This window comes from Nerophis ophidion, linkage group LG07 (genome assembly GCF_033978795.1).
Source record: "Nerophis ophidion isolate RoL-2023_Sa linkage group LG07, RoL_Noph_v1.0, whole genome shotgun sequence".
Lineage (NCBI taxonomy): Eukaryota > Metazoa > Chordata > Actinopteri > Syngnathiformes > Syngnathidae > Nerophis > Nerophis ophidion.
Genome location: NC_084617.1, coordinates 53,525,012 through 53,548,329, shown reverse-complemented (window position 1 = coordinate 53,548,329; position 23,318 = coordinate 53,525,012). Strand labels below are relative to the sequence as shown.

The window sequence follows — 23,318 nt, the reverse complement described above, 5'->3', positions numbered from 1 at the left end:
CACGTTTACTTTTTAATTTTGTCTCATTTGACCATGCGTTTCCCACCTAGGCCTTCAGTGATGTCCGACTTCAATGATTACCCCTCAAAATACCATTATTTATGTCACCACATGACCATTGCTGGAGGAATACTATACAGAAGCACATTTACACACTACTGGGCATTGTACAAAATGGGTTATTTTCTGGCGCATTTAAAAATCGATAAACCCACTATAGCAATTAAAACATATCTAATGTGGTACCGTCAAAATTAAAATAGCAAAAAACACTTTAAGGGTGAAAAAAATAAAGAAATTAAATATCTGAACTCACATTTCATCGACAACTGAGTGAGCCTCCAGGGTTGGCCGAGATGGTCTCAAAAGATGTTTCTCTTTAAATATCCTCCATGAAAATGGCCTTGCAAATATGTGTTGACTTGTCTAATCATAAAGGATGCAGACGAGGCATTTTGGCTGAGTTCTTAAAGTTTACTCCATAATTCCTGAATTTTGATTAGATAAAAACTCTATAAACTAAAAAAAACTGCGCTGGAAGGAGCTTGATATGATATTTAGGGAAAGTAATTTAAAGTTACTTTTATCTTTAATTATGATCATGATTTCTGTTTATGTTAGGCCAGCAGAGAAGGCCTTGTTGGCCCTGACGGCACACCATGACCCATGTTATCTATCAATTTAGCCATCAAAGTCAGTGGGTGGATTCTAACATCTGATTGGTTAGGCGGCACTTCCACTTGCAATGAATGGACTATACTCATGGTCGCCCCGCCCACTGACAGTTTGACCAAATAAATTCATGAGGTGCCAACAAAGGCAAAATGGGACAAAGTTAAATAAAGTATTTCAAAAATTACTTTTGTCTCATTAATTAATTAAATCATTGAATAAATATTTAAATCATGAAGCTAGAAGACTCAATAATAAAATAAATCAGAAAATTATTAATTAAATCATGATTTAATTATTCAGTAATAAACTAAATGATAGAATAACTTAATTCCATTGTACATTAATTAAATTACAGTCAAAAAAAAGATCAATTACGTATTTGACAACACTAAATTGGCCCTAGTGTGTGAATGTGAGTGTGACTGTTGTCTGTCTATCTGTGTTGACCCTGCTATGAGGTGGTGACTTGTCCAGGGTGTACACCACCTTCCGCCCGAATGCAGCTGAGATAGGCTCCAGCGACCCCGAAAGGGACAAGCGGTAGAAAATAAATGGATGGATGGTATTTATTTCCAGTTACAATTAATAATGACTTTATCAAGTAATTATTTAAAGGTGTATTTATTTATACTAATTTTTTCCCATTTCGCCCGCCATAGTAGCACACATAATAAAATATCAATGACATAAGTATATGTAATAGAACAGTGGTTTTCAACCTTTTCTCAGTGATGTACCCCATGTGAACATTTTTTTAATTCAAGTTCCCCCTAATCAGGGCAAAGCATTTTTGGTTGAAAAAAAGATAAAAAGAAGTAATATACAGCACTATTTGATCAGTTTCTCATTTATTACATTGTATAACAGTGCAAAATATGGCTCATTTGTAGTGGTCTTTCTTGAACTATTTGGAAAAAAAGATATAAAAATAACTAAACACTTGTTGAAAAATTAACAAGTGATTCAATTCTAAATAAAGATTTCTACACATAGAAGAAATCATCAACTTAAAGTGCCCTCTTTGGGGATTGTAATATCAATCAATCAATCAATGTTTACTTACATAGCCCTAAATCACTAGTGTCTCAAAGGGCTGCACAAACCACTACGACATCCTCGGTAGGCCCACATAAGGGCAAGGAAAACTCACACCCAGTGGGACATCGGTGACAATAATGACCCAGTGGGACGTCGGTGACAATGATGACTATGAGAACCTTGGAGAGGAGGAAAGCAATGGATATCGAGCGGGTCTAACATGATACTGTGAAAGTTCAATCTATAATGGATCCAACACAGTCGCGAGAGTCCAGTCCAAAGCGGATCCAACACAGCAGCGAGAGTCCCGTTCACAGCGGAGCCAGCAGGAAACCATCCCAAGCGGAGGCGGATCAGCAGCGCAGAGATGTCCCCAGCCGATACACAGGCAAGCAGTACATGGCCACCATCTGGATTCATGATTCATGAACTTAATTCTAAGCATTTATTCACAAAAAAATGAATCTTTAAAATCAATATTTATGGAACATGTCCACAAAAAAATCTAGCTGTCAACACTGAATATTGCATTGTTGCATTTCTTTTCACAGTCTATGAACTTACATTCATATTTTGTTGAAGTATTATTCAATAAATATATTTGTAAAGGATTTTAAAATTTTTGCAATTTGTAGAATATTTTTTAAAAATCTTAGGTACCCCTTGGCATACCTTCAAGTACCCCCAGGGGTACGCGTACCCCCATTTGAGAACCACTGTAGTAGAATATACACTATTGTTAATATGAGTATAAATATATGTATGTATTTTCTTTACATATATACAGTTAAAATATATAAATATATTTATAATATAAATTTATTGTTTATATAGGTTATGAATAGTAGTAATGTACAGTAGGTACTGTATATTGAGCGCATGTTACGTACTCCGATGCAGTAGGTGGCAATATGCACCTTTCAAAGTAAGCTCTAAATGCAACGGGCCAGGAAACTAGAAGAAGAAAAGAAGCACGCCTCATTCAACATGGCGGCGTAGATGTCCAACACGCTTCTTTTGTTGACAAATATAAAAATTCCAAGTTTAGGCTTAGTTTAAGGTTTTGTAAACACAAACTATGTCGAGACTCATCGTTAAAAACCTCCCAAATGGGGTAAGTAACGTAACAGCTAAACACGATTATTCTAGCCGACTTGAACATGTGGTAACTTGTGCTCAGATGAAGGAGGAGAGGTTTCGAGGGATGTTCGCGGACTTTGGGACCTTAACAGACTGCACCCTCAAGTTCACCAAAAGTGGCAAGTTCCGCAAGTTTGGCTTTGTCGGCTTCAAAAGCGAGGAAGCTGCAAACAATGCATTGAAACATTTTAACAGGAGCTTCGTGGACACATCGCGAGTATCGGTAAGGTATCTTAAAGGCCTACTGAAATGAGATTTTCTTATTTAAACGGGGATAGCAGGTCCATTCTATGTGTCATACTTGATCATTTGGCGATATTGCCATATTTTTGCTGAAAGGATTTAGTAGAGAACATAGACGATAAAGTTCGCAACTTTTGGTCGCTATCAGAAAAGCCCTGCCTTTAATGGAAGTCGCAGACGATGACGTCACCCGTTGAGGGTTCCTCGCATCCTCACATTGTTTTCGATGGGAGCCTCCAACAAAAAGAGGTATTCGGGCCGAGAAAACGACAGATTCCCCATTAATTTGAGCGAAGATGAAAGATTTGTGTTTGAGGATATTGATAGCGACGGATTAGAAAAAAAGAAAAAAATCAAGTAAAAAAAAAACCGCGATCTCATTGGGACGGATTTTTGATTTTTTTAGACACATTTACTAGGATAAATCTGGGAAATCCCTTATCTTTCTATTGTGTTTCTAGTGTTTTAGTGAGTTAAATAGTACCAGATAGTCGGAAGGGTGTGTCCACGGGTGTCTTGAGGCCAGTGTCTGATGGAAGTCGACGGCACAAGCTCAGCTGATCTCCGGTAAGTGCCGACTTTTTACCACAATTTTCTCACCGAAAACTGCAGGTTGACATTTGGTCGGGATCCATGTTCGCTTGACCGCTCTGATCCATAGGAAAGCTTCACTTCCAGGAATTTTAAACAAGGAATCACCGTGTGTTTGTGTGGTTAAAGGCTAAAGCTTCCCAACCCCATCTTTCTACTTTGACTTCTCCACTATTAATTGAACAAATTGCAAAAGATTCAGCAACACAGATGTCCAAAATACTGTGTAATTATGCGGTTAAAGCAGACGACTTTTAGCTGTGTGTTGCGCAGCGCTAATATTTCCTAACTGTCTGTGGCGTCACGCGTGCATGTCATCATTCCACGACGTTTTCAACTAGAGACTCCCGGGAAATTTCAAATTGCAATTTAGTAAATTAAAAAGGCCGTATTGGCATGTGTTGCAATGTTAATCTGCGATGAGGTGGCGACTTGTCCAGGGTGTACCCCGCCTTCCGCCCGATTGTAGCTGAGATAGGCGCCAGCGCCCCCCGCGACCCCGAAAGGAAATAAGCGGTAGAAAATGGATGGGATGGATGCAATGTTAATATTTCATCATTGATATAAAAACTATCAGACTGCGTGGTCGGTAGTAGTGGGTTTCAGTAGGCCTTTAACTGTCAGCATTTCAAGGGCACTTGCAAGCTAAGTGACGTGTATCTCCTCTGCTTCTTTGCAGGTGGAGATGTGCAAGTCGTTTGGAGACCCCACTAAAGCAAAAGCTTGGAGCAAACACAGTCAGAGCTCAGCTCCAGACAAACCATCCAAACCAACTAAAACTGACAATGAAAAGGTGGAACATATTAATATTAACTTTTTTTAACAAGGATACCAGCCTCTTCATTGCTTTGCTTTTTATGTCACTGTTTTAGGTGAAGAAGGGTAAAAATGAAGCCATCAGTACACTGGAAAATGTGAGTAACATTCGTAACATTTTTTTAGAGAAACATTTGCTATGTTTAAATGCGCAAAATTTAGCCATCCATCCGCTTATCCGAGGTCGGGTCACGGGGGCAGCAGCCTAAGCAGGGAAGCCCAGACTTTCCTCTTCCCAGCCACTTCGTCCAGCTCTTCCCAGGGAATCCCGGGGTGTTCCCAGGCCAACCGGGAGACATAGTCTTCCCAACATGTCCTGGGTCTTCCCCGTGGCCTCCTACCGGTCGGACGTGCCCAAAACATCTCCCTAGGGAGGCGTTCGGGTGGCATCCTGACCAGATGCCCAGACCACCTCATCTGGCTCCTCTCGATAAATAAATAAATAAATAAATAATAAATGGGTTGTACTAGTTTAGCGCTTTTCTACCTTCAAGGTACTCAAAGCGCTTTGACACTACTTCCACATTTACCCATTCACACACACGTTCACACACTGATGGAGGGAGCTGCCATGCAAGGCGCTAACCAGCACCCATCAGGAGCAAGGGTGAAGTGTCTTGCTCAGGACACAACGGACTCCCTCGATGTGGAGGAGTAGTGGCTTTACTTTGAGCTCCTCCCGAATGGCAGAGCTTCTTACCCTACCTCTAAGGGAGAGGCCCGTGACCCGGCTGAGGAAATTAATTTCGGCCGTTTGTACCCGTGATTTTGTCCTTTTGGTTGTAACCATCCACAAAATGTATCCAATTGAATCTAAACCTTGGTTGACCGGAATTCCAAATCCACATTTTACATGGACACTTAATACATTGAACCGATCGTGTTGTGCATATTAGGGGTGTAAAGCAACTGTTTTTGACTGAATCTTGATTCTTATTTGTAACTATTCTTAATTGTTTCAAAAATTGTAGCCCATTGGGTTAGGTTTTTCCTTGCTCTGATGTAGGATCTGAGCCGAGGATGCCGTGGCTTGTGCTACCCTTTGAGAGACTTGTAATTTAGGGCTATATAAATAAACTTTGAAATAGATTGTATGTATTTTTGGGTAGCATTTTAAAGCCACTGTTAAAATGGTTAAACGAAAACAGTTTTACTTTATACACACACACATACATATATATTTATATTCATGTATGTTTCGGTAGCATTTTGTCAAACAAAACTAGTTTATAAAAATGTATCAGAGCTGGTGTTCTATTTTTTGGAGGAATGTAGGTAATCATAAATTTGTTATTAAAAATGTTATTTAAAAAAGTAATGATTTTGAATTGAGAATTGGTCTGAATCGATTCTATATCAAATCGTTATGCCTGAGAATCAAATCATGTGGGGGCCAACGATTCACAAGCCTAGGGCATGTACATGCGTTGAACCTTTTAAAAGGGAATTGCACTTTTTGGGGGAATTTTGCCTATCATTCACAATCCCTATGGAAGACAAGGACACACTTTTTTTTTTTAAATGTATTGTAAGACATTAAATACGGACAGCCAAAAAATATAACCTTCATTTTGACGTGTTTGAATGTTTTTGCATTTTTCTGACTGGGCATTTATTACGCTTATTTGTGTACATGTAAACATGTCTAGTAATGCACTTAATCCTGCATTACATTAGGTGTACTTGCACAATCTAAGTCAAATATGAATTCTGTATCAAATATACTACTGTCTACTTTGACTCTTCTGTTGATAAATTAGGTAACCATAATATTAAAGCAACTGTCAGTAAATTGCAATGTTTTTACCACTACCTACCACAACATTACATATTCTTAAATTAATAAGATGTCAAATGATTATTTTCCAAATCAGTTTAATCACATGATTGCTGTGGCATAATTTTGATTAATCAAATACAACTTTTATGTGTTTTAATGATATTTAATTTTGCATGAGCATGGAAGGAGGGCATGACACAAGATGGCATAACACACAAGGCTCTAGGCAGCAGACATAACATTCTCACAGTCCGTCACAATGTATGTCTACACTGTTGAAAATGAACGTGTTTTCAACCATTCTTTGGTGTGTCAGCTGGAAGAAGATGAGGGATTCAAGGAGTTTGTGTCAGTGCATCAGAATCGCAGCAAAGTCCCTACGTGGGCAAACGACACAGTGGAGAAGCAGCAGCCAGCCGACCCCTACAGTGGCAAGGCAAAGAGCAAGAAGAAGCCGGCAACAGATGATTACCTCAACTTTGACTCTGATGAGTCAGCAGATGAGAAGGAAGAGGAAAAGAGTGAAGATGAAGGTAAGAAGTTGTGGGGGCCAGATAGATAGATGATAAATATATCCTTTCTCATTAGTCGCTTTGAAGTCTGCTTGAACAAACTCTCACATCAATCTATTGCAGATATGTCAAGACTTTTTGACTCTGGGAGGCCACATTGGGCTAAAAAAATATTGGCGGGGCTATCTATCTGAATAAAGAATGTAAAGTATACAATATATGGAAATAATCAGATACATTTCCATCCATCTTATTCCACTTATCCGAGGTCGGGTCGCGGGGGCAGCAGCCTAAGCAGGGAAGCCCAGACTTCCCTCTCCCCAGCCACTTCGTCTAGCTCTTCCCGGGGGATCCCGAGGCGTTCCCAGGCCAGCCGGGAGACATAGTCTTCCCAACGTGTCCTGGGTCTTCCCCGTGGCCTCCACCCGGTTGGACGTGCCCTAAACACCTCTCTAGGGAAGCGTTCGGGTGGCATCCTGACCGGATTCCCAAGCCACCTCATCTGGCTCCTCTCGATGTGGAGGAGCAGCGGCTTTACTTTGAGCTCCTCTCGGATGGCAGAGCTTCTCACCCTATCTCTAAGGGAGAGCCCTGCCACCCGGCGGAGGAAAATCATTTCCGCCGCTAGTACCCGTGATCTTATCCTGAGCCAAAGCTCATGACTATAGGTGAGGATGGGAATGTAGATCGACCGGTAAATTGAGAGCTTTGCCAGATACATTTCAGTTTGCTAAATTATTTGTTTAATTAATTGAAGCAAGCTATTGTTAACTAAGTCTGACCAACCCATAACTTTTAACTGTTATTTACAACTCTCCCCGCCACATCAGATCGGGACGACACTACATATGAAGTATAAACAATAAACAGTGGTGGGCAGTTACAAGCTACATGTAGCTAAGCTATCGTAGTTTAACTACATTTTCTAGTAGCTTGGCAGTGGTTTAGCTACTTTTTAAACGAGTAGCTTTTCCTGTTACCTCCCTGCTTGGCACTCAGCATCAAGGGTTGGAATGGGGGGTTAAATCACCACAAATGATTCCCGGGCGCAGCCACTGCTCCCCTCACTTCCCAGGGGGTGATCAAGTGGATGGGTCAAATGCAGAGGACAAATTTCGCCACACCTAGTGTGTGTGTGACAATCATTGGCACTTTAACTTTAACTGTAGCTTAGCTATTTGTAGCTTACATTAAACCTACGAAGACAAAATGGACCGCAAATCGAGGCCAAAAAAATGACCTGGATCAATGAAAACATCTATGCATACAGAGAAACTCCATGATGATTTGTTGGTATTTGTGTGATGAGTCACCATTGGCTAAGGCTAAGGTGAAACATTACAGACTGGCCAATCAGAGGCAAGATGAGGCGGGTCAACAAAACTAGAATGCAAAATCATAACAGGCACGAATTCACCTCACATGACAATAAGGGAGTCAGAACAGAGAGACGCTCAAGCTATCTCCAAATTATTTTTTTTAAAAGGTCAGATGAAATCTTTTCCGCAGATTTGATTTTTCCTTTAGTGATGGAGAAGACGTGCTGGAAACCCATAATAATGCATGGCCCTAGCCATATTTAGACAAATGTATGCGTTTAGAGAAAACAATGCCCAATGTCCAAGTTTTACTGCACATAACCATTACCAACTGTTCTCAAACAACACACCGGTTATTGTTTTTTTTTGTTGAAGATAAAGATATATGCTGTTTTTTTACTGTAGGTAGACAGAAAATGAATAACATTATAGGGGTGGGCCAAAGAAAAGGCAAACTAAATACATACAGTAGGGTGTGGAGACCCCTAGAAGTAGTTGTGGGGTATCCCCAGCTAAATAGTTAATAATAATGGACCCTTATTGGGTCTATTTGGACACTCTCAGTTACATTAACATTGATATATACATGTGGGCCCATAGATATAAATGCCGTTAAATGTAGCTTTCATAGAGCAAACTACTTTTGCCGTGTTGTGGCGTTATTTCCTACAATTTTCCAAGGATAGCTTCCCCTGTAGCTAAGCTAGCTACAATCGAGAGTAACTTGTAGCTCAGCTTACTATATTTTCCTTGTAGCTTGCCCATTACTGATAATACATAATTGAATATTAAAATAGTTCTGTCCAATTCCAAGCCTGTTTACTTTCAGGACACCTGCTTGACATTTTGCAATCAATCAGACATCAAACACAGCTAAAATGGGCGGAACATGCTCTGCCAACATGCATGCAAACACACACACACCCGTCCCTTTAGTTCCCCCACAAACGATTAGAAGTCACAAAATTCCTAAACTTTATTAACCATATTGCTACAATTATAACTATTTAAAAAGTCAAATTCACTTACAGTATATTAACATAGTCAAATGAACAGCTCAAACGTGGAGAGAAAAAAGCTGAAGTAAGGGGGACTAGGGAAGGGTCGTGAGTGTTCGTGTGTGCTCTTGGAAGAGGGGGTGCTGAACGACAGGTAGTGTCTATTCCTCCGCTGTGAAATAAGTCAGTTTTGGTATATTTTTCTAGAAAAATCGCTTCTCATCGCAAATAAAAACTTACTGTGGTACAGAGCTGGCTCCTTCAATCTATTCAATACGAGCAAGCACAAAATGGCTGCCAGCGGGACACAGAATGAATGAATGAAGTGTTCATACATAGACACATGGTATGTGGCACGCTCTAAAATTTCATAAACCAAAAAGATAGAAAATAGGGTTTGTAAGTTGAGGTACCACTGTATATTCAGAGCCACATATGAACAGAATGTGGTAATTTGGTTAAGTTGTCATGAGATGTCTTATTTTCCAGACACAACTAAAGAAGCTCTGAAGTCCAAGTTGTCAGATATGGATTATCTGCGCTCGAAGGTTGTACGAACTGAGGACGCAATGGATGAACATGAAGTCCAGAATAATGTGGAAGCGGTTGGTGATGAAGATCTTGGACCTACACAGCTTAACGACAGTGCCTATGAGAGCGGAGACAGAAAAAATCCCCTCAAAATGAAAACAGAGGACAAAAAGCAAGGCAAAACAAAGAAAAATGCAAAGCAAGAGGTGAATAGTTATGTAATTGCTTCATGTCAGTACAATACATTCTTTATTTTGTGGCGTAGACTTTAAGATCTCCTTGTTTTTGTTCCAGTTGGAGCCAATGACAGAGTTCACGGTGAAGCTGAGAGGAGTCCCGTTCACTGTTAAAGAGGTTATATGTTTTTCTGTGTTGAAATCAACTCTTTTTATGAGATTAATAACAGCATAATATATTGTGATGATGCAAACAGCGACAAATTAGAGAATTCATGACACCCCTCAAGCCTGCCGCCATCAGAATTGGAAGAAATGAAAGTGGCAACAGAACAGGTATAATACTGAAAGCATTTTTAAATATATAATTCTATACAATTGTTTGACAATGTGGCTCAATAACTGCGTTTCAGGCTATGTGTATGTGGATCTCAACTCCTCAGAAGAGATTGAGAAGGCTTTGAAAAAGAATAAAGACTACATTGGTCAGGGCTTTATGTGTCTAGCAACGTCAAGATCCTTCATCGTTTCTTTGTCGTTATCATACGACCCTTCTGCTTGTCTTTATCAGGAGGGCGCTACATTGAGATGTTTCGGGTGAACGCATCCCCACAGAGCAGGGCTGACCAAACAGGCAAAACAATAGACAGAAAGTTCACCAGGAAGCTGAAGGAGAACGAGGAAGAGGAGGATGTTGCAGAGTCTGGCCGGCTCTTTGTCAGAAACCTTCCTTATACGTGCACTGAGGAAGAAATCAAAGATGTGTTTTCTAAATATGGTAAGTGAAGACAGTATCTGGTATAAAGGTAAGGCATGACTGTGATAAGAATTGTATTCCTGTTCCTGCAGGTCCTTTGTCTGAAGTGCTTGTCCCCTTTGATACTTTGACGAAGAAATCTAAAGGTTTTGCTTTTGTAACATACATGATTCCTGAGAATGCTGTCGCAGCTTTGGCTCAGCTGGATGGACACATATTTCAGGTACGATCTAATCAGACATGTAAACGAGGGATGTTCCGATAGGGGTTTTATGATACCGATCATCCATGTGTGAGATCGGCCAATACCTACACCAATATCGTACACATGTATTAATTATACATTTTTCAATTAAATTAAAATGGTGAGTGCTATTCACAGTTTCAACAATGTTTACACTTGTTACCTATTCTCTTTTATTTTAAGCAAATTGTTTAAGCAAGACAAAGTCAATAGTACACAATAACTAAAAAAACTAATACTCTTTTAAACCTTTTGGGTTTTTTTGCCCTCAATGTCCTCCTGAGTCCAGGGAATTATTCCCTGAGATTGTAACTTTAACAAAAACAACAAAATACTTATTTTCAGAAAAATAAATATTGACCGAATCACTCCAGTTTCGATCATAAACTGATACTCCCCTTGGTATCGACACCAATTTAGAGATCGATCCATGTCTAGTACTGGCTGCAACATTGCTGAAAAACCAACAGTTCCTGTTATCCACCCTTCTTTTTTCTACCGCTTATTCCTTTTGGTGTCGCGGGGGGCGCTGGTGCCTATCTCAGCTACAATCGGGCGGACGGCGGTGTACACCCTGGACAAGTCGCCACCTCATCGCAGGGACAACACAGATAGACTTACAACTTTCACACTCACATTCACACACTTGGGCCAATTTAGTGTTGCCAATCAACCTATCCCCAGGTGCATGTCTTTGGAGGTGGGAGGAAGCCGGATTACCCGGAGGGAAGCCACGCATTCACGGGGAGAACATGCAAACTCCACACAGAAAGATCCCGAGCCCGAGATTGAACCCAGGACTACTCAGGACCTTCGTATTGTGAGGCAGACACACTAACCCCTCTACCACCGTGAAGACCAAGTTGCTGTTATTTTATTCTCAATTTTTCGTCTGTCAAACTCATTTTAGCACAGGGGCCACATGGAAGAAAATCTATTTCCAAGTCGGCCAGACTAGTAAAATCATGATTATGATAACTTAATAATAATGACAACTTCAGAGTGTTTTCTTTGTTTTACTTTGGCCAAAATCATTATAAGCACATTCTGAAAATACACCTGGCAAAACATTTCAAATTAGTTAAAAATTCTGAGGGAAAAATGTGTGCTCTTTCAAAAACAAGATGAAGAACACAATTAACATGGACTTTGTCTTAGTGCATCTACAATGCCATTAAACTTTAGGTCAAAGCCTATCTTAGATTGAACAAAATCAATTTATCCATCCATTTTCTTGCGCTTATCTGAGGTCAGGTTGCAGGGGCAGCAATTTAAGCAGAGAAGCCCAGACTTCCCACTCCCCAGCCAGTTTGTCCAGCTCCTGAAAACCTGTCCAACTTACGGCCAGCGCTTCAGACCAAGCTCTGACACCAATCATACAGGAAGCGGACTGCCTCAATCAGACAGTCCAATATCACATATTTTTTAAGCTTTTCCCACAGGACTTCCCGAGGGACACTGTCGAATGCCTTCTCTAAGTCCACAAAGCACATGTAGAATGGTTGAGCAAACTCCCATGCACCCTCAAGGACCTTGCTGAGAGTATAGACTTGGTCCACAATTCTACGACCCGGACAAAAACCACACTGTTCCTCCTAAATACGAGGTTCGACTATCCGGCGTAGCCTCCTCTCCGGTACACCAAAATAGGTTACTAGTAAGGCTCAGGAGTGTGACCCTACGATAGTTGGAACACACCCTCCAGTTTCCCTTCTTAAAGAGAGGAACCACCACCCCAGTCTGCCAATCCAAACGTCCCGCCCCCGATGTCCACGCAATGTTGCAGACTAGTCTCGTCAACCAAGCCATCCCCACAGCATCCAGAGCCTAAAGGAACTCCGGGTGTATCTCATCCACCCCGCCTTGGCAACCTCAGCCCAGGCACTGCTTCCTCATAGGAAGACTTATAGGTGGGATTGAGGAGGTCTTCGAAGTATTCCTTCTACCGATCCACTATATGATGAATCTAGGTCACCAGCACACCATCCTCATTATACACTGTGTTGACAGTGCACTGCTTTCCCCTCTATAGGCGGCGAATGGTGGTCCAGAATCGCTTTGAAGCCGTCCAGAAGTCGTTTTCCATGGCTTCCCCGAACTCCTCCCATGCCCACGTTTTTTTTCTGTGACCGCCAAACCCGCACACCGGTCCATCGGCCCATCGGTACATGTTCACTGCCTCCGGAGTCCCATGAACCAAAAGGACCCGATAGGACTCTTTATTCAGCTTGACAGCATCCCTCATCGCTGGTGTCCCCCACAGGGTTCTGGAATTACCGCCACAACAGGCACTAACCACTTTGTAGCCAGAGCTCAGATCAGTCGCCTCGACATTAGAGGTATGGAACATGGTCCACTCAAACTCAATGTCCAGCGCCTCCCTTGTGACATGTTCAAGGTTTTTCCAGAGGTGGGAATTGAAACTCTCTCTGACAGGAGACTCTGCCAGACGTTTCCAGTAGCCCCTCACAATGCATTTGGCCCTGCCAGGTTTGTCCGGGATCCTGCACCACCATTGGAGCCAACTCACCACGATGTGGTGATTGTTTGAAAGCTCCACTCCTCTCCTCACCCGAGTGTCGAAAACATGAGACCCCAAATACGATGACACAACCACAAAGTTGACCATCGAACCGTGGCCTATGCCGTGGCCTATGGTGTCCTGGTGCCAAGGGCACTTATGGTTGAACATGGTGTTTGTTATGCACAATCTTTGACGAGCACAAAAGTCCAGCAACAAAACACCACTCTGGTTCAGATCCGGGCGGTGGTGCCCCCCAATCACGCCCTTACCAGGTTTCACTATTGTGAACATTAAAGTCACCCAGCAGAACAAGGGAATCACCTAAGTGAGCACTCTCTACTACTCCCTCGAGGGAATCCAAAAAGGGTGAGTACTCTAAGCTGTGTTTGGTGCATAAGCACAAATAACAGTCAGAACGCGTACTCCCACCCGGCAAAGGGAAGCTACCCTTTCGTCTACCGATATAAACGGCAATGTACAGGCTTTGAGCCGGGGGGGAAACAAGAATTTCCACCACAGTCCGGCCTGTCAGTGTGTGCAACGACAGAGTGCAGAGAGTCCAGCCCCTCTCGAGAGGATTGGTTCCAGAGCCCGAGGTCATCCGACTATATCTCGCTAGAACTTCTCTACCTTGCGCACAAATTCAGGCTCCTTTCCCCCCAGCAAGGTGACGTTCCACATCCCAAGGGCCCTGTCTTGGCTTCCGCGCAGCTCACATTGCACCCAACCTCTATGCCCCCTCCTATGAGTGGTGAGCCCATTGGAAGGGGGACCCACGTTGTCTCTTTGGGCTGTGCCCGGCCTCGTTTTTCCTTCTTCATAAAGATATTTAGGCTCCTTTTTCTCTGGTCGCTCACCGAGAACCTGTGTGTCTTGGGAGACCCTACCAGGGGGCATACAAGCCCCCATACAACATAGCTCCTAGGATCATTGGGACATTCAAACTCATCTACCAGGCTAAGGTGGCAGCTCAGAAAGGTGATTGAACAAAATAAATAAAAACCTTTCAAGGCATCAAAAGTCATCAATTGGCAAAGGCGATCACACACTTTTTCATGAAAATTGTCTGATACTGATCGGCGACCAATCGGCACATCCATAAATGTTGCAACTGCTTTTCACAAGAACGGGAAATTAACCAATGTGTTCTCTATTTTAGGGCAGGATGCTTCACTTGATCCCATCCACCTTGAAGAAAGAAAGTATTTCCGATTCAAAAGCTGATCCAGGTTCCTCGTCTTATAAACGTCAAAAGGATGCAAAAAACAAAGATTCAAGTTCTAGGTAAGCTCATCAGTGATGACACGTTTGCTATTTTTATTTTAGCTTATATTTAATTGAATAGAATTCCGTCTTTTGTTTTAGTTCACACAACTGGAACACACTCTTTGTGGGCACAAGTGCAGTGGCCGACGCCATTGCTGAAAAATACAACACGACAAAAAGCCACGTCTTGGACCATGTAACTGTTGATTCTGTTTTTCCACAATTATCATTGCCGCATACTGGTCTTTCGCCTTTAAGGGCTTAACTTTTTTCATATTTGTCCCCTGTTGCTGCTGTCTCTGCAGGAGACAAAGGGAAGTGTTGCAGTGCGGATGGCTTTGGGAGAAACCCAGATTGTTCAAGAGACTCGACAATTCCTACTTGATAATAGTGTCAGCCTGGATTCCTTTAGTCAGGTAAATTTTGAACTGGGTTGTTGCTATAGAAACGATATAAGATATACATTTGGCTGACAATAGAGCTTTTAGTTATATCGTAAGGATGCATATCTATGACACATTCTACAAAACCCAAAACCAGTGTTTTTGGCACCTTTTGTTAATCGTAAATAAAAACAGAATACAATGGTTTGCAAATCCTTTTCAACCTATATTCAATTGAATACTGCATAAGACAAGATATTTAACGTTTGACAACACATTCTGCACGTGTTACAACAGCATGGCTCCGTAGTAAAAGAGTGAATTTCATGGCTGCAACACGTGCCAAAGTAGTTGGGAAAGGACATGTTCACCACTGTGTTACATCATCTTTTCTTTTAACAACACTCAAATGTTTGGGAACTGAGGAAACTAATGGTTGAAGCTTTGAAAGTGAAATTCTTTCCTATTCTTGTTTTATGTGGAGCTTCAGTTGTTCAACAACCCGGGGTCTCCGCTGTCGCATTTTACGCTTCATAATGCGCCACACATTTTCAATGGGTGACCGGTCTGGACTGTAGGCAGGCCAGGAAAGTACCCGCACTCTTTTTTTTACGAAGCCACGCTGTTGTAACACGTGTTGAATGTGGCTTGGCATTGTCTTGCTAAAATAAGCAGTGGCGTCCATGAAAAAGACGGTGCTTAGATGGCAGCATATATTGTTCCAAAACCTTTATGTACCTATGAGCATTAATGGTGCCTTCACAGATGTGTAAGTTACCCATGCCTTAGGCACTAATGCACCCCCATACATCCCAGATGCTGGCTTTTGAACTTTGCGTCGATAACAGTCTGGATGGTTCGCTTTCCCTTTGGTCCGGATGAAACAATGTCGAATATTTCCAAAAAACATTTTAAATGTGGACTCGTAGGACCACAGAACACTCTTCCATTTTGCATCGGTCCATTTTAGATGATCTCAGTTTCAGAGAAGCCGGCGGCGTTTCTGGATGTTGTTGATAAATGGCTTTCGCTTTGCATAGTAGAGCTTTAACTGGCACTTACAGATGTAGCAACAAACTGTATTTAGTGACAGTGGTTTTCTAAAGTGTTCCTGAGCCCATGTGGTGATATCCTTTAGAGATTGATGTCGGTTTTTGATACAGTGCCATCTGAGGGATCGAAGGTCAGGGTCATTCAATGTTGGTTTCCGGCCATTTTGCTTATGTGGAGTGTTTTTTTCCAGATTCTCTGAACTTTTTGATGATATAATGGACCGTAGATGTTGAAATGCCTACATTTCTTGCAATTGCACTTTGAGAAACGTTGTTCTTGAACTATTAGCTCATGCAGTTGTGGACAAAGTGGTGTACCTCGCCTCATCCTTTCTTGTGAAAGACTGAGCATTTTTTGGGAAGCTGTTTTTATACCCAATCATGGCACCCACCTGTTCCCAATTAGTCTGCACACATGTGGGATGTTCCAATTAAGTGTTTGATGAGCATTCCTCAACTTTATCAGTATTTATTGCCACCTTTCCCAACTTCTTTGTCACTGTTGCTGGCATCAAATTCTAAAGTTAATGATTATTTGCAAAAAAAAAATGTTTATCAGTTTGAACATCAAATATGTTGTCTTTGTAGCATATTCAACTTAATATGGGTTGAAAATTATTTGTAAATCATTGTATTCCGTTTATATTTACATCTAACACAAGTTCCCAACTCATATGGAAACAGGGTTTGTACGCCTTACGCAATGTAGCATTCTTGTTAGCGACTAATGTCCCTCTACAATGCAAAGCCACTTCTAAGTTAGCAATTCTTGCCTCCATGGTGGCAAATAAACTCCGTTCTTTACAGTTATCATTATCACTGGAGGACGAGGAATAGCTAAATATGCTAAATTACACAACGCTGGAAGAAATTCTGACTGCTAACCGCAAACTAGAGCTCTTCATTAAATACAAATGTGCGCAGATTAATACAAATATCGACAGGAACTATGCCCAGTATAGTATCAGTATGTGGTCAATACTACAGTGAGTAGTGGGGAAAAAATTGTCATAAAAAAATCTTTGGTCGGTTTTGTTATTGTTAACAAACTCAGGAATGAAATCCCTGGACATAAGGCCTTAAGAGCAAAAACTAAATAATTTAAATCAGAACCAATAGTAGAAAATCATTTAATTATTGATTGATACTCCTATGCTGCCTCCTGTATTTTTGTCTAATTATAATTGGGATCAAAAATGAAATCATTCAGTTATTTAAAATTGAAAATTTAAAGTATCAATAGTTGCATTTGTTTAGCCAATACTGCCCCTGTAACTACTATTGCATCGAGACCCAAATTCGGCCAAAACTTCAAGTATCCAAAAAACTGCTTGGTACACTGTAACAGAATTGTACATAGAAACATGTTACAACTGGAAATTATGTACTGTACGATGTTACTGCATATGTCAGCAGGCAAATTATGAGCCTTTTTAACGTTTTTTTTAAATAGTTATATTATCATTTATAAGCCAAATAATATATTGTGATATATACAATTATAGCAAGAACCTACAATATGTATGGCGATATAGTTTTAGGCCATATCGGCCACGCCTATTTTGTTAAATTGTAGTCACTTTGTCACCGTTGTTGTTTAACCGTGTTGTTCCGGTGTATAGGCAGCAGCAGTGAGGAACACAACTGTTATCTTGGTAAAGAACCTCCCAGCTGGAGTGACCGTGTCAGAGCTGGAGACGCTCTTCTCCAGTCATGGCTCTTTGGGACGAGTGCTGTTGCCGCCGTCTGGCCTTACAGCCATTGTTGAGTTCCTGGAGCCCACTGAGGCAAAGCGAGCCTTTACAAGACTAGCCTACAGCAAGGTGTGTGTTAGCCTCTCTGTATTTGTATACAGTATGTGTGTAACCTTTGAGGAAGTTTTAGAACATAATTGATCTGCTACAGTTCCATCATGTCCCGTTGTATTTGGAGTGGGCGCCTGTGGGTGTATTTGTTGCGGCCAAATCTGAATCAGGTAATCACACTCATACTTGTGTTGAGATATTTTAAATTAGCCAATAAATGAATGGATCTGTCTAACCAAGTGCCAGAAAAACGTGAGGGAGTGCAAGAAGGGGAGAAAGAACTGAAAGAAGATAAAGCAGAAACAGATGATGAGGAAGAAGATGTTCCAGGTTCAACGCTTTTCATCAAGAATCTTAATTTCAGCACCACAGAGGAAACTCTTAAAGAGGTGGGTCAAATGATGTGATTGTCATTCTAAATACAATGGACATAGTGGTTGGGATTTTTGAATAAAGACCTTTTTTTTGTTACAGACATTCTCCAAATGTGGCAAGATCAAGTCATGTACAATCGCCATGAAAAAAGATAAAACTGGTACTACCTTTGCTCTTGTCAATATTAGTGGTATTTGTGTTTAGTTCAATTAGTGTGTAATTAACCCTACCTTGTTACACCGCACTAAATGATATGTCAGGCATTCAGTATTTTGTTATGAAGACACAAGATTAACAACATATTGATTTGTGGAAGGTTCTGTTTTGAAGCAATTCTAGTTATGTGCAGTGGTGTGGCTCGGTTGGTAGCGCGGCCGTGCCAGTAACTTTAGGGTTCCAGGTTCAGTTCCAGCTTCCCCTATCCTAGTGACTGCTGCTGTCTCCTTGGGCAAGACACTTTATCCACCTTTCTCCCAATGCCACCAACACTAGTTTAAATGTGGATCATGGGTTTCACAATGTAAAGTGCTTTGATTCTCCTTGAAAAAGCACTATATAAATATATTTATGACTTGCAGGCAAGTTGCTGTCGATGGGCTATGGCTTTGTTGCCTATCAGAATGCAGTGGGGGCACAGAAAGCCTTGCGACAGCTACAGGTAAGGAACCCTATCTCCTCGCAATTACTTTTTAAAAACAAAACATAGCCCTCTTGGTGGGTCACATGACTTCTTTCTCTGTCACACTTCCACCAGCACTGCACTGTGGACAGTCACCAGTTGGAGCTGAAGATTTCAGAGAGAGCTATGAGGTAAAAAGTGCATCGCACACTCAAAATGAATTACATAGAGCACCCAGTTAGAGGCCTAAATCTGAATGTGTGCAGGACTGCGGAAGTTTCACTAAAGAAGAAGCAAGTTCAGAAGAACCAAACAGGATCAAAGATCCTTGTGCGAAATATCCCCTTCCAAGCTTCTGTCAGAGAAGTTCGGGAACTCTTTTGGTAGGAGCCTCATACACACACCGCATTAATAGTCTGTGAGGTGAGGTGAGCCACTAATGTTTGAATTCTTCTATCTCAGTACCTTTGGAGAGCTGAAGACAGTCCGCCTCCCGAAGAAAGCAGCCGGCTCAGGAAGTCATAGAGGTTTTGGCTTCATTGACTTCATCACCAAACAGGACGCCAAGGTTGGAACAAACGCACTCAATTGTTTGTACTAGGGATGTAAAAAATAACAACTTAACTCATGTGATTAATCACAAAAAAAATTGCATTAATCAAAATTATATGCAGATTAATCGCTCAGTTTATTTTGACCGTGTATGGTTAGTTACATTACCCATGGATGGTTACCTGAAAGGCGGTGCCGGTTGTAATACAGACGATCAGGTTAATTCATACTAAAAAATGATTGAAGAGACTTCGACCGGTGAGCTCGCTGGCAAATTGTACTCCAAAATAACCTTAAGTTAAATGTTTTGACCAAATAAATTATGTACATTCAAGTAAAAAAATTTGAAAAATGTACCTGGATGACAGTTAAATGTACATTTATTTCCAAATATTGGAGTGTTTTTTTATTTAATTTAAATTATACAAGCAAGTAAAAAGCTGTGATTAATCATGACTAATCTAAATTCAAAAGTGTGATTAATCTGATTAATAAAATCATTTGACGGCATTAAATTGTTTAAATCTATTTTCTAAAAGTAACTTATATTTACTGATGTGATACAATTAAGGGTATCAAAATATTGTGTTGTGATTAATAAATGAACTTCATTTTAGTGTTTTTTTTTAATGTCTTTAACTTTATTTTAATTCTGACGTTACTGTCTCTGTATGCCTGCGAGTTGCCGTGCTCTCTTTTTGTGCTTGATAATGCAACAACTGTATCGCCATGTAACACAAAGATAATATGTAGCCACAGCGAAAAAGAGGACTCACTCTGTCACAAGACTGGTGTTAGTGGCTTAAAATAGTGGGGTTAGGATGAATTATATCGAACAAATTGTGTAAAATATTCATAACAAACTTAGACATACAGTATCAAGTGTGTTTACTGTTTCTGTAAGTTTGAATGGTGTCTTGTTTTTAGCATGCTTTTTTTTCCTTTTTGTTTTTTGCATCTACTGTATCTATTCCACCAGCTATGGAGAAATGTCACGTCTGGGTGTTTTTAGAAGCCACTTTAAACTGACTTTAGACTATTATGACAGATCTGTACCTCACTATAGTAATATATCATATGTGCAATGATGTGTACATTATATTTACCATCACAGTACACTTGCATAGAGGAGAATGTTATTTTAATCACCCGTGTGTGTCAGAAACTGTCTCTTTGGACGAAATTAAACCAAAATTTGTTATTAAATAAGCTCTGTTCTGTCGTTAAAAAAAGGCCTAAAAGGTGAAAATGTTTTACACATGAATGTACATGTACAAGGCAACACTAAATGGGCCCTAGTGTGTGAATGTTGTCTGTCTATATGTGTTGGCCCTGCGATGAGGTGGCGACTTGTCCAGGGTGTACCCCGCCTTCCGCCCGATTGTAGCTGAGATAGGCGCCAGCAACCCCAAAAGGGAAGAAAATGGATGGATGTACATGTACAAGACCATCAGGAAAACCAATCAAAGCCAACATTTCCTCTGATCCGTTTAACAAAGTTGAACATGTATTTGTGACAAATGTAAACAAAATAAATAAATATGTTCTCTTAAACCACTGTTTGTAACATATTCTAGCACTATAGTTGATGTGTCTATTGTTTATTTTATATTATCTAAAACTGAAGGAAAGCCACAAGTTCAACATTCAATACTTACTGTGCAGAAATATGTTTTCACTGTTTTTTTATGTATTAATAACTTTAACACTAAATAGACCGGATGTTTTAGTTCAGGAAATAAAACAAACTCAACTTTTTCAAGTCTGTTAAAACAATAAAGGACTTTATAAAGCCACTTTTTATTAAATAACAATTCAAATTGAAATACCTCAAACTGAGGGCTTTCTCAGCATTTTTAGATATGCTTATATGATTTAAAAATAGATTACGCAATTACAGATCATAAGTAACTAGTTATTTTAATTGCTTGCCCGCAGTAGATACTATACTTAATGTCCTTGTTTTATCCCCTTCAGAAAGCATTTGCTGCGCTGTGCCACAGCACCCATCTCTTTGGGAGACGTCTTGTGCTGGAGTGGGCTGATGCTGAGGAAACGGTGGAAACACTCAGACGAAAAACGGCAGAACATTTTCATGGTAAACTTAATGTTAATGCCCTGCAGAGTTTTTCTCTTTTTGCAAACAAAGTACATCGTTTTTCTTATTTTCCTTGTAATTTTTCAAACATTTTAGTGGCCAGCAAAAAGCAGCGCAAGGCGGAGTTGCTGGAGAAAATGGAAACCGCAGTAGATGCGGCGGACTGAATGTGTGTATTGCCTGTAAATACAGTAGGTTTAGAAGTCTTTGAAGAGACTGGTTGATTCATTTTAGCCCTGTCATTGAGGCATTGAGCCAGAGTTACTTGGTTAAACTTTATTTTCACTGCAAGATATGGTACCATCATGTGAACAATTAAATGAGGTGTATGCTTTGAGTACACCTTAAACAGTTTTCCTTATCTGTAAAATATGAATTTAGGTGACATGTTCAGGTCTACTTTGAGACACTAGTGATTTAGAGCTATATAAGTAAACATTGATTGATTGATTTACCTATTAGTCTTTTTTGTATTGAGGAAACACTTGTGCATAGAATTATTTAAAATGATCCGTTTTAAATAAACATATTTTCTTTATTTATAATGAGTGGTTATGTCCAAGTGCATTTTTTTTTTTCAGAACTTTATTTTTACAGTACAATACACATCTTAACATTTAAAACAAACACCATATTTCAGAACAGCAACAATATGAAGATAAAAACAAAATATTCAATAAAAATTTCTAAATATGTACATAAGAATATCTTCACCATAATATTCAAAGAATAATCAAGATATTAAAACTACAATAAGGAAAGGAAAGAGGAAACAAGTTGACACAAAAAAATTAATTACTTGGCTTGACTTGACTTTATTAATTCATGCTTGCAGTGGAGCTAAGGCCCCACTGAAAAAGCAGCTGAACTTTACAATAAATATCAAACAAACAACAATAAAAACATGAAAAGAACAAACAGTATTTTAAACATTTTGAACATCCTCAGGGCTGCAGCAGCATGGAAACTGTTTGCATTCTGGTATATGACTACTTTTTAAATGTTTCTTTTAGTAATCAATTTGAGTAACACTTCATATGTACACATTACACACTATTAAGCAAAAATAAAGCATTTGTAAATACTGAGTTCGTTTATGGATTACTAAGTTACATATATTATTTATAAAGCATATTACCAACATGAATACTCATTTTTGTGCAGTTTATGAAACAAATGTTTTACTCATTTAAAAGCTCATTGATAAATACTGAATTCATCATTCATATAGCATGTTTCCAACATGAATTCTCATTAGTAAACAGTTTATAATTGTTTTACTCAATTGGCTTAGATGGTTCCTTTGTTATATTTTATAAATAAATGAGTCAGCAAAAATGTAACCGCATTCTCCAAGTCTTAATTAAATTTAGACTGTACAAACAACCATTTTTTCCTTGAAATCTAAAAGTGTATTGAAAGTACTAAACAGTAAAACAGACTTCAGTCCGGGATAGTTAGAAGGTGGGACTTTGAGAGAAAAAAAAAAAAAAAAAAATGGTTTAGCAATTTTTTTTTAAGATGACATAAAGAACAGTCTTAACTTTGTTTGGGATGGAAGATCTATTATCGGGATGGTGTGGCGCAGTGGGAGAGTTGCCGTGCGCAGCCCGAGGGTCCCTGGTTCAATCCCCATCTAGTACCAACCTCGTCACATCTGTTGTGTCCTGAGCAAGACACTTCACCCTTGCTCCTGATGGGTGCTGGTTAGCGCCTTGCATGGGAGCTCTCTCCATCAGTGTGAATGTATGGGTAAATGGGGAAGTAGTGTCGAAGCGCTTTGAGTACCTTGAAGGTAGAAAAGCGCTATACAAGTACAACCCA

At 40.1% G+C, this 23,318-nt stretch overlaps 1 protein-coding gene across 1 annotated transcript; it reads left to right on the top strand.

Annotated features, from left to right (window-relative positions):
- Positions 1-2,681: 2,681 nt before the first annotated feature.
- Positions 2,682-22,039, top strand: LOC133556499 (probable RNA-binding protein 19). Its single transcript, XM_061906475.1, has 24 exons — positions 2,682-2,827; positions 2,894-3,076; positions 4,367-4,480; positions 4,560-4,601; positions 6,600-6,816; positions 9,602-9,849; positions 9,938-9,997; positions 10,077-10,155; positions 10,233-10,304; positions 10,391-10,597; positions 10,669-10,799; positions 14,504-14,628; positions 14,710-14,806; positions 14,916-15,026; positions 17,668-17,868; positions 17,951-18,020; positions 18,091-18,239; positions 18,325-18,385; positions 18,804-18,883; positions 18,980-19,035; positions 19,111-19,227; positions 19,307-19,412; positions 21,374-21,494; positions 21,591-22,039. The coding sequence occupies exons 1-24, from the start codon at positions 2,792-2,794 to the stop codon at positions 21,659-21,661; spliced, it is 2,754 nt and encodes a 917-aa protein (XP_061762459.1). The 5' UTR covers positions 2,682-2,791; the 3' UTR covers positions 21,662-22,039.
- The last annotated feature ends 1,279 nt before the right edge of the window (positions 22,040-23,318 follow it).

Bases quoted from the DNA above. Each gene is read 5' to 3' on its own strand.
- LOC133556499 (XM_061906475.1), top strand. From the start codon at position 2,792: ATGTCGAGACTCATCGTTAAAAACCTCCCAAATGGG. The intron at 2,828-2,893 runs GTAAGTAACGTA...ACTTGTGCTCAG, and splicing joins TTAAAAACCTCCCAAATGGG to ATGAAGGAGGAGAGGTTTCG. The intron at 21,495-21,590 runs GTAAACTTAATG...CAAACATTTTAG, and splicing joins AACGGCAGAACATTTTCATG to TGGCCAGCAAAAAGCAGCGC.